Here is a 17,642-nt window from a genome sequence, read left to right on the forward strand (position 1 = left end):
AAAATGTAAACTTGACCACATGACGACATAACCAATTACATTTGTTATACTTTGTTTATGGATAGTAGCAAGATCGAAGTAGTTGATTACATGATCAAAAATATCAATCACATCAAGGTGAATATTTCATTATATAAACTCAACACACTTCATATTTTTAAGGGTTGTTCAAAATTTGATAAAATTTTGAAAATGAGTTTATGAGAGAGAAAAATAATTTTTGAGAAAGAAAAGAAAGAAATCACGTGAGAACAAATACTTTGTAAAAGAAAGTTAATTATTAAAGAAACTTGTTCAAAGCTTTCTCAATAGAGAAAATATTTTCTTTGTGATCAAGAATTAAGTAAGATTAGGAGAGAAGGCTTGTGCTTAAAGGTTAATTCGTTTCATTCCTTTTTGTTTTGTTCTTTGTAATATTTAGAAGGAAAATGTGTCTCAAGATAGGATTTCTTAAGCTTACAAGCTAGAGAAGGGTTCTATAGTCAAAAGAATAATAAAAGATTCCTAAAGGGGTTATGGGATTGCTTTAGGATCTAGGATTGATCACCTATCTTAATTGTAATCATATTTTGACCTATAAACCTATGTGATCAAGGTTGATCATAGAAGACTGAATGTAACTTTTTGAGGAAAGCGAATTAGTATATAAATTTTTGAAATCTTTGTCTCCCTTTTTGCTCATTATCTTGTTTAATATCAATTCTTGCATGTATTCTTGAAATTCAAATTTTATGTTTTTGTATGTGTAAAAGTGAAGCAAATGATCTTTGTACTTGAATGTTAATAAAATTTTCTAAAGTTCAAGAAACTAAATAATTCAAGAACTTGTTTTCAAAAGTAATTTCTGAATTCATAACAAAAGGGGTCAAGAATTTTTTGTTGTGCAACTTTATTTTTTAAAAGATTTAAAAATACCAATTCAACTCTCCCTTCTTAGTGAGCCTTAGGATTAACATAATGGTTTGATAGGTGGGACTAAAAAAGGCCAACAATTAAGATTCCTTTTGTTAGTTCAAATATAGGCTTTTAATTAAGGTAAGGAGAATGGTTTTGGGGTAGGGTATATAGATTAAGTTTTAAGATTCCAAGATTAAGTGAATGTACTTGAGCTTAAGAAGATGGCTTTAAGGAGGAAATAAGAGTAGTATATGTTTTCACCCTAAGTTATAAGATACGCCAAGATCATGAGGAGATATGTTTGGTAGCCTAGAGTGATGGGGGAGATATTTTAGTAGTATATGCTTGTTTAGTGTTGGAAGTCTAAGGTAGAACACCAAAATTTTATAAGAAGTTGCAAAGGTTAGATGTACATGAGTGAAGGTAGGATAATGTACCCATGTGTTTGTGGTTGAGTTACTTAGGATCACAAAGATTTGGGAAAATGATTGGGTAACATTTAGAGGTTTATAAACCCTTATGCTAGGATGATAGTTAGACTTCATAGTGTTCCTTTTGAGTGTTGGTTAGATAGATACTTCAGATTTACCTTTAGATTTTAGGTAGAGTGTCACAGAAGTAGTGAACCAAACATAGGATCGACTCAACGTATTATTACCTTTGGATGGATGGTTAGATAGAAAAAATCACCTTTAGAAGATTTTCTTAGAGTTGTCTTTTTGAGTATGGAAAAGAATGTGGAACACCCTTGAGTTAATCAAAACTAGGGATGGCAACGGGGCGGGGCGGGTACGGGTTTTATGATACCCGTCCCCGTCTCCGCGACTCAAACCCATACTCGTCCCCGTCCCCATACTCGTCAGGTATGTAAATTTTGTCGCATCCCCGTCCCCGTCGGGTATCGGGTATACCCGTACCCGTACCCGTAAAAAAAATAATTTCTTTTTTAAAAAAATAACTTATCAAAAATAAAAGTCTGCATTCAACTTCAAACTATCAAATGTAGGAGACGTTCAAAAACAACCCATGAATTCATACCGTAAAGGTTGGAGCCCCATCACTAGCAAAGATAAATCCACCATCAATGGATCTGATATCATAGACGGAAATGCAAAGGCCCAAGTTTGCTATAACCTGACATGATTACACAAACCCAAAATGAAGCCAAAAAAACATTAAGTCAATTACGTAACAATGGTTAGTGATCCATTAAACACGGCACACACACATGAGCTTTGTGCAGGTGAACGAACTCATCCCAAAAAATTATAAAACCAAGCAAAAGGGGAAACACCATACCGTGAGCCTTCAATATACAGAGAATCTTGCTTCGGGTGACACTCTTCACCTCAGCAATTCCATGAGAGTCTCGAAGAATCACACTGATTTGAGATGGAGTGGTGCGTGCGGGCTGGTGCGGCACTGCGGGTTGTGGCTGCGGGGCTTGAGAGTAGAGTCTCAACTCATCACTTTTAACCCTAGCTAAAAGAAATAAATTCCCAAATGTTTATGGCCAGGGGCAATAGAGTAGCAAGACTCTTATGTCTTAACTTTATAAATGTTAAAAAAATTTAAAATGAAATCGGGTACGGGTATGAAACCGGGGACGGGGATGGAGACGGGGACGGGGACGAGGACGGGGCGGGTAAGTATATACACGTACCCGTACCCGTCCCCGATTTAATATTTTGGGTTTTACTCATACTCGTACCCGTACCCGGTCAAACCGGGTATTCTCCGTCAAAGTCGGGACGGGTTCGGGTATTACCCACGGATACGGGTTTATTTGTCATCCCTAGTCAAAACCTTGTATTAGGACCTAAAGTGGTGCAATAAATTGCTAAAGAGGTTAGACCAACTAAGAAAGGATTAAAGACTACCTTAGAAGATGAAAGAGATAACATGATAAAAACAGAAGAGAGCTTGGGTCTAGTAAGGGAGGTCATGTATTCTTGAAAGTAACTCTTTAAACTAGAATTGGTTGGTATTATGATCTCACAAGCTTTCTTTGTGTCTTGTTAATCCATGCCAATACTTGAACAAGAGTCGACGAAGTTGCCTATCAATAGCCTTATTCCTTTCTCTACCAATTATTCTCGGTGTTCTTTTTTCCTTTCCAATCAGAAAGTATGTTGTGAATAATAAAAGAACATTTTAATTAAGAAAACGTGTTTTATAAAATAATATAAAGGCTTTTGAAATAATTATGTGGATTTTAATTCATTAAAGGGGTTGTAAAAATTGATATATAAATGCATTGAATCACCTCCAATTGGCCTCTTTAGGGTTTCCATACCTTATAAGGCATTAGAAATGTGGATTGTAAAACTAGATCAATCCACCATGTGTTATGATTAATAGTGACCATATTAGATTCATAAGAACATCTACAATGAAAATTGCTCATAAACAATTCTCATCCACTTTAAATAGGTTTTTCTATGTCACATCACTTATAAACAACTCATATTATATTTATACAATTTTTGTTTCAATAAAAATTACTTATAAGCACTTTCACTTTTTAACATCTCATAACTCACTTTTTTGACAACTCATACTATATTTTTTAATAAATTTTAAAAAAATTAATTATTATAGAAGGAATGTATATCTTGGAAAATAAATCAAACTTCTTCATATAGACTCAAGTAACGTATCTTGAAGAATGTATGTGTCTTAATTTTAGCAATTTCCATTGCCATGTTACTCCACTCTCATGGAAATTTGTGACAAGGGACGGTACTTAACTTTTACAAACTACTTAAGCAACCCCGCGGGACTTTTCTCAAACCTTTGTCTTTTCACGAGCTCCATCGCTTCCCTGCCAAAGCGATTTTCAGTAGCAGCACTTGCTTTTCTCTTTCCTTTCCTTCTCTTTTTCCCCCATTATTTTCCCTTTCCACCATTTTACCTCCCATCTCATCCTTGCATTCCCACTGCACAACCTCCCACTCACACGTTCCAATAGTGGCAAGCCTTCGCACCTCGCATATTTCAGAAGCAAAAATTAGACATAAATGTTCATCAAATAATATTATAACACCTAAATATGATCATAATATCATACTTTAACCGTTTTAATTTTATCATTTCTTGTCATCAACAATCAATAAATATTTTGAAAAGGATCACCTCTAAATTTAGTAAAATAACAACTTCAGGAAATGTAAAATGAATCTCATTCATCTTCAAATGTTTCGTAACGAATGTCTTGGAGCCAGTTATACTTAGCATTCATATATATTATATTTTTTTATATAGAGAGAGAAAGAGAGAGAGATTTAGGAGGTCAAAACCGAAATATTTCTTATGTTATATACAAGTAAAGGACTTTTTATTTTATTTTTTCTATTTCACTAAAAGACTATACTTTTATTTATCAGGGAAGGGCGAATGCTTCATATGTATCTAAATAGTACCTAAGTCTTTTAAAAAAAAAAAGTTTTTTATACATACCCACGACCCGATACTCATATGGCATGATTTTAAGAGAAACCGCTTTAGAGGTCATCTTCATTATCGGTAGATAGGAGCACCACCTTCATCACTGCTGAAAAAATTGGCCAATTTTTCTGAGATAGATTGTAGGCCTTTGTCTAGTGATTCTTCGCCTCCATCATAATCATCGTCCCCTTCAAAGATTATATGAACCCCACATTTTTTTAACTCCAACCCCTTATCAAAAGGTGGATTTCTCTTACTCACACACAATGCATCAGCATCTTTCAAAAAAGCTATCAGCTGATGGTAATCATGGAACCTACACAGGTGTATGTGTTCTTCATCTGTCCTTGGCACCCCACGAATGTTTAACACTGTACTAAACAGAGTCTTGCCCTGTTTGAGAACATTTGCTTGAACATCAACCACTCCAGGCATATGTTCTCGCTTCATATTAGGTATATCAATGCCATGGTTGATTGAAAGAACAACACCAACTATTACACCTTTTAGCTCAAGATTTTTAGGCTTGGAGAAGCTGATAGTTTGTCCTGAAAACCATTCTGGTAATTTGCTTCCTGGCATGCTCAAGTTCTGTAAATTCCTCAATGCCACCTGTCATACAAATACTCGGTTTGAAGCAATAAGAAGCAACACTTATTCCTCATTGTTCTTAATTTATATCAGTTAATTATGTATGATATTTTTTTTAAATTAGTCCATTTTAAAATTCTATTCCTTTTTAGTCCTGATGATAAGTAAAATACTCACATTGTTTTATTAAAATAAGGACTCAAATAAGACAACTCAATTTTAGGATAAAAGATTCCGGGTTTTCCTTCGATTACGAGAAGGATGATTTTTCGTTCCTCGACAATAATTTGTTTTATTCCCTCATTTACGAAAATGTATCATATGTAATTTTTGTCCTTCACAAAAAAAATTACTTTTTTTTTTTCGGTTTTCATTTATGGAAATAAGGATTATACATGACACATTTTCGTAAAGGAGAACTAGAATGAGTAAATTTATTTTTGAGTCACTAAAAATAAACATTCTATTTAATCTGGATTAAAAAGATATTTATTCGAATTCTTTTTAAGCCCTTATTCATTCATTGACCAAAGGTTGAGGGATAGAAAAGGCATGAACAACCTTTGAAAGTCTCTTGCGGATTCGTGTGGAACATGCAGTGCAACCACTAAGGTACAATCTTCTCAAGGACTTCAAACTTTCAAGACCAGGAATATCCACCACTTTTACACAGTTTGTGAGTTTCAACTCCTGTAGGCTCTCTAAATTTGACATGTCATGGATAGTTTCTAATACAGAGCAGTTTTCAACATTCAACTCAATCAAGCTTGAAGGAAGTGAAGGGAGAGAGATCAACTGAGTGCAGTTTGGAAGTGAAAGCACTTTGAGAATAGAAAGGCCCTTCAAGCTGGAAGGAAGGCTGTGAAAATCATTCATGCCCAAATTTAAAGTCTCTAATACTGATAAGTTCTCAAATTGATCTGGAATTTTCCCAGATATTCTCCACGCTCGGGCGTCAAGCTCTGTTAGCAAGGTCAGATTGCAGAAGGAAGATGTTAGTACAAAAGGGCTGGGTTTCTCTTCAGGTTCTGTAAGGAAGCTGTTTTCATTGGAATTTAAATCAGGCTTCTTTGCCATTCTCAATGTTCTCAAGCTTGAGAGCATACCGAAGCTTTCAGGTAAGTTTGACACAGCCGTTTCCTCCATGAAAAAGTGATGTAGAGATTTCAAATTTCCGATAGAAGGTGGAAGCTTTCTGAGCATTCTACATTTGTTCAATCTTAAGGTGACAAGATTTTCTAGCAATCCAGTGGATTCTGGCAATTCCCTGATATTTCCATTGACCATGTTCAGTGAAGTAAGAGATGCTAGGTGGCCAATAGATTCTGGTAAATATTCAAGATCTTTACAGTTCATCATCTCAAGTTTCCTCAGTAGCTTCATCTCTCCAATCTCATCTGGCAAATTTGTGATGGTTGTACCATCTAAGTGAAGCTCAACAAGTGAGGCCAAAGTTTTAATTGAATTTGGCAATGAAGTGAGAAATTTACAATTTCCAACTGATAACTCCCTCAGGCAAGATAAAGAACCAATGGCAGAAGGAAGTTCTTTAATTGCAGTTCTATCAAATAAAAGTTCTGTCAGTGAAATGAGATTGCCTATAGACTCAGGAATTATAGTGAAAGATTCACACCACATCAAATTGAGTCTCTCAAGGTTATTCAATGTTCCAACAGAGTCAGGTAATTCTTCTAATCCAGACCGGTATAGAGATAATTCTTGCAAAGAACATAGATGTCCTATAGAACTAGGTAGCCTTCTCAAATGTTGGCAACCTTCTAAAACAAGCCGTTCTAGTTTGGTGAGGCGAAAAATGGACTGGGGCATCTCAGCTATAGCTGTGCTATCAGCATGAAGTGCTTTCAAGGATTTCAGGATGCCTATGTTTTCTGGTAATGTTTTCAACTTGGAGCAGCCAGAGAGAAAAAGGCTCTCTAGATCTTTAAGCCCTGAGACATCAATCGGAAGGTCGAAAAGGTTTGAACAACGAGTCAAATTTAAACTACGCAAGGTTCTCAAACTGCCAATTGATTCATGAATCTTAGTTAGATTAATGCAGTTCTCCAGATCAATCTTCTCTAGATGTTGACACCCAGATAAATCAGGGATAGAAGTGAGTTGCGTGCAGTAGGAAAGGTTCAAAACCATTAAGTTCTGTGGCACCTACTAAAAAATGTGATGTTATACTATATGATATTATAATAACCAAATTAGAGAAATACTACAAGAACACTCAACTTTCGTTAAGTTTTTAAACACGTAATTTTCTTTAAAATTGTTTTTTGAAAGTATAGTTTCATAAAGTGGTTTGACTTGTGTCAACTCTTTCAATTATCATAAAAGGGCTATCAGATTGGTATAAAGATGTTCAAATCATAATAAGAGTCTATTTGAATATAAGGTAAAAGTACTTTTGAGAGTCTTTTTACTTAAAATAAAGAGTATCTTTTAGTACAGAAACTCCCAAAAGTGCTTGTAAGTTTGTATTTAAATAGACTCCAAGTTTTTTCTATTCATACTACATAAGTTAGCTGAAGCATACCTTGGAACCATTCCATGCCCACAAGGTTTCTATTTTCTTGCTGTTTCTGAGATCAAGGACAGTCAGCTCTCGTGGCCAAAATTCCAAAGGCATGCGTTCTAAAGGACACCCTTGCCACTGTAGCCATTTCAGTTCAGCTGGAAGAAACTTTCCTTCTAATTTCAGATTATTGATCTGAAGCTGTCTCAGATTAACCATTGGTTCAAAGGATTTCGTATGAAGTACAACCTCTTTGTTTTCCTCTGCTTGAGGTCGGAGACAATTCTTAAGGCATTGTTTGATGTATGTTGATACATTTTTTAAGCTTAATCTCCCCTGAAGATTCTTTGAAAAAACTGATTCAGCCTTGGTTTTATAAAATCTTTCTTCCTCAAAATCAAACACAATTCCTTGAATAGATCTAGTTCCCTACGTTAAAACAAAGTTAATCAAGAAATTAGCATATAGCGGACTAAAAAATATTGGTACTTCTATCAAAATTTATGTATTTGAATTGTCCCAATCTATGAATAGCATGCAGGTCAAACGTCATATATTAATCAAACAAGGACTCGTAAGTATAACACAACCCAACAAATAATGTAATACCAGTTCCATATCTTGAACATCTAATAATTGACAACGTATGAGAAATCCTATACAATTATTTTTATCATGCGCAACAAAAATATTCCTCTAAATCAAAGAGACAACAAAATTGTCCTAAAGATGTACAAAAAAGAGATGCATTTTGTATGATTAAACAGTATCTCCATTCTGATTTATTAAATAAATGGGCTCAAATCGAAGACCAGTTTGTCTGTTTGCTACTTTGTCTTATAGTGAATAATAATTGATTTTGAACGCTTTTTGTTTGTTTTCTAAATTAACGTATCTTAGTAGGGAGACAATCACTACACTGGGATGATAAATAAATCTTTACATGTGAGTAATACCTGAACTCATCTTCATTTTGATAAGAAATACTCAATTTGACTGGGTACGGGTACGGGTACAGGTAAAATTCAATATATTAAATTGGGTATGGGTACGGGTATATATATACTCGTCCCGTACCCGTCCTCGATTGAATTATGTTAACAAAATTTAATTATTTATTATAATGTGAAACATTTATAGTTGTTTAATTATTAAGAAATCTATTGATTAAAATATGAGATAGAAAAATAATTTAATTATAATTATAATATAATGAAAAAATAATTTAAAAATATTGTGTTTTTTTTTTAAAAAAATAATAATAATTTTTTACGGTTACAAATACGGATACGGGTTTACCAGATACCCGAAAGGGACGGGAATGTGGACGGAAATTACATACGGATACGAGGATAAATTAGAATCGCAAAAATGGGGAGGGATATCATGAAACTCTTACCTAACCTGCCGCGTTGGCATCCCTATATAAAAGTATATTATTATAATCAAACTCCATATGTGTAACACCTTGTGCATGGAAAGATCCATTTGTTGCAATTTTAATAATACTTACCGCGTGACCCTTCAAAACAGCCATGATTTGAGCACGATCCCACAATCTGCTACGCATACCGGGATCAACGAGGTTTTCATCTAGAACAATTTGCCTGCCCATGTCTCTAATTTGATCATGCATCCACAGGGTATTCTCCTGAGTGATTTTGATTAAGCATTTCTGCACAAGTACCGTGATAGCTATCTCACCCCTAAAACCACAACCTCTTAACACATCAATAACATCATCACGCTTCATTCCCATTTGGACAAACAAACAAGCAATATCAAGGAATATGCTCTTCTCTTCTTCATCCAACCCATCAAAACTAATCTTCAATACATCCTGAAGATGCTGTGGCCGAATTTCACTCAGCTTCTTCAGAGCATCCTCCCATTCCTCTTCCCTCCTCTTACCAAACAAATACGAACCAAACACTTCCACAGCCAAAGGCATTCTTCCTGTCAGAGACACTATCTTCTCTGACAAATTCTCAAGATTTTCTGGCGGTTTATTTCTTCTCAGTGCATGGTAACTGAACAACTCTAGAGCTTCATCAAGATCCAATTCCCTAACTTCATACAACTCGTTTACGTGACTCTCGGGTAGAACTTGTGTGTCCCTTGTGGTGATTATAACACGGCTTCCATCGTTAAACCATTCCCTCTTACCAATCAAAGCATGAAGCTGCTTTACATCATCAACATCATCCAAGACCAACAAAACTCGATTCTCACTAATTCGTCCTTTGATAACAGAAAGACCAACATTGACATCACTGATGGTAGGAGACCCTTCTCCAGGGAAAAGATCTTTAATGATTTTGCTCTGAAGGGAAACCAAACCATCATCACCTTTAGATGAAACTTGTCTGACACCGGAAATGAAGCAGCGATGCTCAAAACGGTTAACAAGGGCATTGAAAAGTGCCTTGGCAAGGGTGGTCTTACCAACCCCACCCATCCCATGCAACCCCAAAACCTTGACACCATTGGATTGAACTTCCAACATCCTCATCACCTTCTCAACACGTTCATCAAGACCTACTGCAAACTCGGGCACACCCAAAGGAGTATTACTCAACTCCTTCATAACCCTTTGCACCAAACGCCGAATCAGGTTATCTTCGTTACTAACACAAAAACAACAACAAACAAAAACATTAAAATAATAATAAGGAACCTGTCATGTGAAGGCAGTGAATCAAGCCATGAACATTTTTCTATTAGTATTGGAATTCCACTCGTTTATAATAAAACTTGTGAATTTATCCATGTGCCGTCATTTTGTTTAGTACTATATAATAATAATAATAAATGATATACGATGAGTATTTTATTATTTAATTTAAAATTTGTGTATTATAAGTTGGGAGAAATTTATGGGTGAGCTAAAGAAGTAAACCTGCCGTTAAAAACCCAACCAGCAACGCCACCAATTTTCTTGAAAGCTCCCCTCCACTTTGAAACCGTATTTTCCCCAAACCTTTTTTGATGCGAGGAAAAACCCGGTTCGAAGGGGCCGGTCTGGTGTCGGACCTGGCTCGGGTCGACCCGGTAGAAAACGGGCAAGACGAGCCTCCTTGTGTGGCAAATCTTGGTGAGTTCTTCGAGACACCAATGGGAAGAGGCGTAGTCTTTAGAGATGATCACGATGAACGCTGCCGAGTCATCGATGCCCTCCATCAGCCCACGCGCTATCTCCTCTCCACGCTCCAATCCGACGTCGTCCAGGAACACGCGAACCCCACGCGCCTCCAGAGACTCGTACAGACCCTTCGTGATGGTCCCGCGCGTGTCGCTGCCTCTGAAGCTCAGGAACACGTCCCAGCGGAGCCTGAAAGCTCCCGGCGTCGGCGCTATGACGTCAGTTTCCGGCGACCGGGATGACATGGTGTGTGGTGTTGGTTACTCTTTCCGGAATGAATATTATGCAAGGGTGAGGTGGTTTGTTAAGAGTTAGGAGTAAATTAAAGAAATGTATAAATATAAAGATTAGGGATTTAAGGTAGCGTGTTGTCTCCAATTATTCTGGAAGAGAGAATGAGTGGCATGAGGAAGATAAGCATCAAAAAAAGAAAAGTTATGCATGTAAGGAATTATGAATATATATTGAGAGTGGGAGAAGGGTTTGATTAGCATATAAATGGTGTAACGAAGATTGGAGCAGAGTTGAGAAGAGCGAGAATCTGAGGAGCTTCAAGAATTGTAGTCTGCCCAGTGTGCCCACTGCCCAGCATGTCCAATGAAACGCAGTAGAAATCCACCATATTCTAGTTTTGAGTTTTCAATGAAATTTTAAGGAATTAAAAAATAATTTTAAAATGATTAGTAGAACGCTAATAAAAATTATTAGAAAAAATAATTAATATGTACATTAACAATTTTCTTAATTGGCCATCGTGAGTTAGTTTTTGTTTCTTTATATATCAGAGACTAATATATTTCTTCTTTCTATATTCTCTCTCATTTTTTATTTTTTAATTTTCTAACTCTACAATAAATGATTAATTATGTGATAAAAAATATTTAAGGTTTCATTCTCATTATAAAAGAAATAAAAATTTAAAATATTTTCTTTTTTACTAAAACGACAAATAAAATAAAATGAGAAGATATTAAACATTTTTTAATTATACATTCTATTTCAAAATAAATGACATTTTAATATTAAAAAATTATATTAAGTGATGAGTTCATTTTTCAGTAAAATATTAAATTTTTATTCCAAACTTATCGTAATTCAGTGAATAACTAATGTGATGAAATTATAATCATGGGATATTGGGATGAATAGTAAGTATTACATAATCTTTTAAGGTTTAAATATATTTTTATTTTTTAAAACTTATTGTAAATTTACTTTTAATTTTTTAAATTTAAAATTAGTCTTTTTAGTTTTTATAATTTTAAAAGAAATTTATTTTAGTCTTTATATTTAAATATTGTTAAAAATTTTGTTAAATATTATCATATAAAATATATTTATTAGTATCTTTGTTAGTGAAAACATCACATTAAACTCAAATAATGACGTATAATTATCTCAATTTACCTCTTTCATATATGTTATTAGTAATATGAAAGACTAAAATAATATTTTAAAAAAATTATAGAGACTGAAAACAATAATTTTAAAATCGAAAAATTAAAAATAAACTTATCCTAAATTTGAGACACTAAAAACATATTTAAATTATGTTTCAATCAATAAGTTAATTATTCTACATTCCAATTCAATTGTGCTTTTCATTTTCTTATTTTTGACAATATCTTAAAATAAAAATATTTTGTCTTCTTATTTTTAAAATACAAAATTTTAGTTTTACCATTAATTTAATATTCATTGATCAAAATTTAAATAACCCATTACTACTAAAGTAACGTCATATTAACTGACATAACATATAAGAATAAAAAATTAAAAAAAATAATATGTATAAGATCTTCAATTTTATATATTTTAACAACTGATTGATATTTTATTTTATTAATAATAAATCTTATTAATATTTTTTTTAGTTTTTTAATTTTTAAATGTCATGTATTTTTTTTATCTTATAAATGTTAAAACTTAATGATTAAGAAATATTAATTTAACAAAAAGATCAAAATTTTATATTTTTAGAAATAGGAGGACTAAATTTTGTATTTTAAAATAAAGGTACCAAAATTGGGGATTGACAAAAATAAAGAGATTAAAAACTATAATTTAACCTAATTTTTTTAACATGTATGGAAGAAAAAAAACTTTAAACATTTTTTTAATGAAGAAAGTAATAAATAAAATATATTTTTGCTAACATGGCTTCATGAAAACATTAGGAGCATTTGGTGCTTTAATTAATTAGTTTTAAAAACTTAGAAAATGTTCCTTTTTTTGCTGAGAAAAGTTTAGAGGATAGTTTTAAAAACTGGACCGATTATCGAACCGGTTAAGGTATTAGGTCAGTGGGTCAAAGGTTGAACTAGTGGGTCATTAGTTGAACCGCATGACTTGATTTTTATTTATTTTTATTAAAAAAATATTCATATTAAATATATTTTATACTTATAAATTTTAATAAATTTAATCTTATTTTAAATTTCAATTTTTCTATCTTATTTAAAATTATTTTTATTTTTATTTTGTAAAAAAAATACATAAAAAAATACATGTTAAACAGTATATTAATACAAATTAAAAATATAAATAATATGTACATATATAATATGTTTGTAATTGATATCACAAAATAATATATGTAATATCTACATAGATATTATATTATTAAATATATAATTTAAAATTAATAATATACTATAAAAGTTATTTAAGTTGTATTTGTATATATTACAAACAAATACATTAGAACAAGTAGTCATTGTTATATTTAATAAGACTCTTTGCTCTTCCATTAAGAGATTCAATTTTCATTATTATTTTTGTGGTTTATGGTCCCTTAAAATTTAAAAAAAAATAAGAAAAAAAAGTGGTTGAACCGATTTGACTCACCGGTTTACTGGTTGAAGTGGAAAATTGACCGGTTCAATCCGGTTTAAAACGGGTCGACTGCATAACCGATCTAACTTAAGATTTGGACCGGCTGGACCACCGGTTCTCGGTCCAACCGGTCCGACCGGCCGGTTCGATCCGAGTTTTAAATCACTGGTTTAGAGTAAGATAATATGAAGACTTCATGAAAGGTCAAAATTAACCACCAATATCTTTGAGAATTTGTTAGTAGAATTATAAATTGATCATTTCATTGCATATAAAACACAAGGGAAGTCGATCATATTTGATTTCAGGTTTTAACTAGTAAAAGTAAAGAAATTGAACCTTAGAAATGTTTTAATTACTTTTATTTATTTATTTTTTCTCTTTTTTTATCAAAATGAAAAAAATACAATAATAACAATGAAGATTGAATGCAAGTCTTTCAATCATCATTAACTAATCTTATATAAAATATTAATTAATTCATTTTTATCTACAAAATATATTGTTAGATAAAAAACAATCTCAAATCCCTTTGTTTTTAAGTTTTACTATTAACAAACATAAAGATTTTTTATCAATAGAATAAAATTTTAAAAATTGACTAGGATGAATTTTCTTTTAAATACAATTTACTAGTGAGACGAATCCTAGTATAACATGATAGTTTTATTAAGACGATCATTGATAGTTTTATTAAAACGATCATGTTAATGGATAAGACAAACTATTCAAACTTTTAATTATAAAAAGATATATGCATTAAATATTTATCATTTAACAATCTTTAAATGAGAAATTGACTACTTTTGAATGTTCCCTTAACAAATCAAATTTAAAATACTTCATTGATAACGACGTTCTACAAAAAAGGAAAGAAAGACATACTTTATGTTAGAAAATGACAAACAAATCTCTACAAATACAAAAAGTTGTAGTTGAAAGTTATTTCATTACAACATCCTAACACATGCATGGTTCTACCTACTCAATGTCAAAAGATGATAAAGAACTTCTTTTATCAAATAAGAAGTGACAATTTGGTAAAACATTTAATGTAAATATTTATTACACTAACAAACACTTCTCTCCTCAAAAGGAAAATTGTGAAAATAAACGAAGTAAGCCATAAGAGAGAAGTTCAAAGTTTTACAACAGTCATCTTCACTAAAGCATTATAAAAAGAAGTTTGAACTTCAAAAAGAAATAGACAAAAACAGATATCGATCATTGTAAAAACTACATTCCTTCTTTTTTTTCCTATAAGAAGTCTTTGTACGTAATTTGTTATATCACATCTTACTAGAAAAATGAAACAACCTTATAAACTTTTGTAACTTTGAGTTATTGAATTTGAGTGTAGAGAGACTTGTCTGTAAAAGAATACTTGTTATTTGAATTTGAAGAGACTTGTCTACAAAAGAATACTCAATGTTGAAACTTGAAGAGGCTTTGTGTAAAAAGAATAATTAGATAGATTGCTTGAAGAAGCAATTCAAAGATACTTAGGTGTGAGCCAAAAGTGATTTTGTAAAGAATAATTGTATATTTGATAAGATAATGAAACTTTATATGGTTGGATCAAAAACTGGACATAATCTCAATAATTGAGAGTTTGAGAAAAAACTAATATGAATCTTTAAGTTCATTCTTTACTTCATATGTCCTCTTATAGTTGTTAAGTCACTACTTCATTGCTATGCAAAAAGTTAGAATTTTTGAATAATGCTATTCAACCTCCTTCTAATGTTTCTCTTTTCTTCACACGCACGTATATATGTAAAGAACTTTGTGAACTTAATATATATATATATATATATATATATATATATATATATATATATATATATATATATATATATATCTATCTTTATATATGTGTGTGAAATTACTAACCTACTCTCACTTCTTCTTTTAGTTTGAGTATGTTAATTGTCAACACCAAAATTTTAGGACAATAAAATCATATATCACTTTTGTTTACTTAAATTGCAATAGGAATATTATAACAAATTGAAATTTTTTTATAAAAATTAAAAAAAAAAACTTTTCCTCTCTCCTGAATTCTCTCATTCTCTAACTCTTTTTCCATCTATGTTTCTGGTCATTTTTAATTGAAAACCATGGTCTATCGCGATCTAAAACTAAAATTATAATGAATATAACTCCGTTGATAATCGTCATTGCAATTTCTAAAATTTATAGGAGCTTCCAGATTCCAATCAAGTAATGTCCTAGGAAAAGGAAAATTTTCTTGGTAGATTGCTTGCTAATAAGCCAAGAAAGCTTTGTTTGTGGTTGAAAATATAATTTTAGCTTTCATAATTCTGCAAAGCAATGAACCAGGAAGTGTTTCTAATGGGAAAAGAAAAAAGAGAAACATGACAAAGGTGATGCAACGTATATTAAAGCAGCTCATAGAAGATGGAATTCTTCAATCATCAAGTGTACATCAATATTGACACCAGGATACATACCGACATCCGTTATTGTTCCATCTTCATTGACGGGGCAAAAAGAGAAATGACAATGATAGAGAATAGTGGAGAAGAAAGGAGGATTAAGAAAAGATGAAAATTTTAAATTTTTTAAAAACTAATTTTAAATTTTTATTATAGCTCTGTTGTAATTTAAGTAAATTAATAAAAGTGATACATTATTTTTTTTCCTAAAATTTTAGTGTTTGTTACTAATAACATAGAAAAAGATAAATAATCCTCCTAACATCCCATTTTTCTATTTGAATTCTATTTTACTTTAAATTATCTATCTATATATATTACATCTATTTACCTATATATATATATATATATATATATATATATTATTTTAGCATCAAATCCAATTTTCTTATATTTTATAATAGAAAATATTTTTATTATAAAACTCTATATTATAATTATAGAAATGGAAAATTCAAAGAGAAATAGTGATATAATAGAAAATTAGTTAATAAATAAATTATTTTTATTTTTATTTTAATAATATATTTATTTCTAAATGTGATATTTTTTTTAATGATAATTAATAAATTTGTATTGTGTATTTGATAACCAACTGGAAGAAAGTAAAAATATTTTTTCATAAATATTTTTTAATATATTATAGTGACTAAAATTAATCAAACAATCTATGAGGTTGTAAATTTGACTTTAAATCAAAATAACATTAGAAACAAAATAAAAGGTATAACAATAGAATATTTTATAGAAATTATTATTGTTGGTCAGAAATTTTGGCACAATAAGAATATTTTTTTTTGTATGACATGGATTTTATACATGAAACATCTTTTCAATTGACTGGTTTCTCCCGTATCCATTTCTGTACATATATGCGAGGATTTTGGATATCATTTTTTATTCATTTTCATGTCCAAAGGATTGAGGTAGATCTATGGTTCATTACATTGTGACCGATATTATTCATTGCCCAACTTTTCAAACAACCATTTGTACACATTGGAGATGTATTTCAATTTGTAAACATGATGTATGTGTTGCATATTTGAGATATTTCAAAAGGTTGATTAATTTGTTAAATTATTTTAAATTTAAATTAGATTTTTTTAAGCCTAATTAATATCAATTTTAATGAGATATAATAACTTGACCATTATGGCTTTAATTAATTTTAATGATCAAATATTTTAAAATTAATTATTTTAATTATCATGATTAATTATAACATAATGGCTAAAATCTCCTCCTATAAATATTGAAATTCAGTTAGATGCACTTAGCATTATTCTATTCTTCTCTACTCTCTCTTTTCTAGGTTATAGACTTGTTAGTTTTGCATCTCCAATTGTATCCCAGGAGTCGCGCTTGAATCTCATGCTCATCATAGTTTGCCATCAAATCTTGAAGAGTATCATGTATTTCAGTTTGCAGTTTCACCACACATTCACTGATGGAGTTTAGATTGGGGTGATCCTTATAAATAACATGACTCTTGTAATTAGAAGGAGTTGAAGTATCAAACGATTTGAAACTAGAATCGTCATAGTGGAAGGATCGATAGTATTCTTTATCCTAATACTAGAATTCTTTATCCTAATACTAGAAGTAGAAGAATTGGCATTGAAATTTGAGTTAAGACATTTTATTATATCATGGGGAACTTGCGTAAGAGTCTATGAATAAGTCCTCAATTCGTGTTCTCAACACAATATCCATGGACAACAGTATGTAAGACATGTAATCATGGTGA

At 31.4% G+C, this 17,642-nt stretch overlaps 1 protein-coding gene across 1 annotated transcript; it reads right to left on the bottom strand.

Annotated features, from left to right (window-relative positions):
* Positions 1–3,510: 3,510 nt before the first annotated feature.
* LOC109813420 (uncharacterized) lies at positions 3,511–11,205 on the bottom strand. The gene is made up of 6 exons (XM_083070081.1): positions 10,356–11,205; positions 8,970–10,083; positions 7,478–7,885; positions 5,497–7,098; positions 4,357–4,956; positions 3,511–3,876 (listed from the first exon to the last, which is right to left on the bottom strand). The coding sequence occupies exons 1-5, from the start codon at positions 10,841–10,843 to the stop codon at positions 4,417–4,419; spliced, it is 4,152 nt and encodes a 1,383-aa protein (XP_082926207.1). The 5' UTR covers positions 10,844–11,205; the 3' UTR covers positions 3,511–3,876; positions 4,357–4,416.
* Between the last annotated feature and the right edge of the window lie 6,437 nt (positions 11,206–17,642).

This window comes from Cajanus cajan, chromosome 3, assembly GCF_000230855.2.
Source record: "Cajanus cajan strain Asha chromosome 3, NIPB_CcT2T_4, whole genome shotgun sequence".
Lineage (NCBI taxonomy): Eukaryota > Viridiplantae > Streptophyta > Magnoliopsida > Fabales > Fabaceae > Cajanus > Cajanus cajan.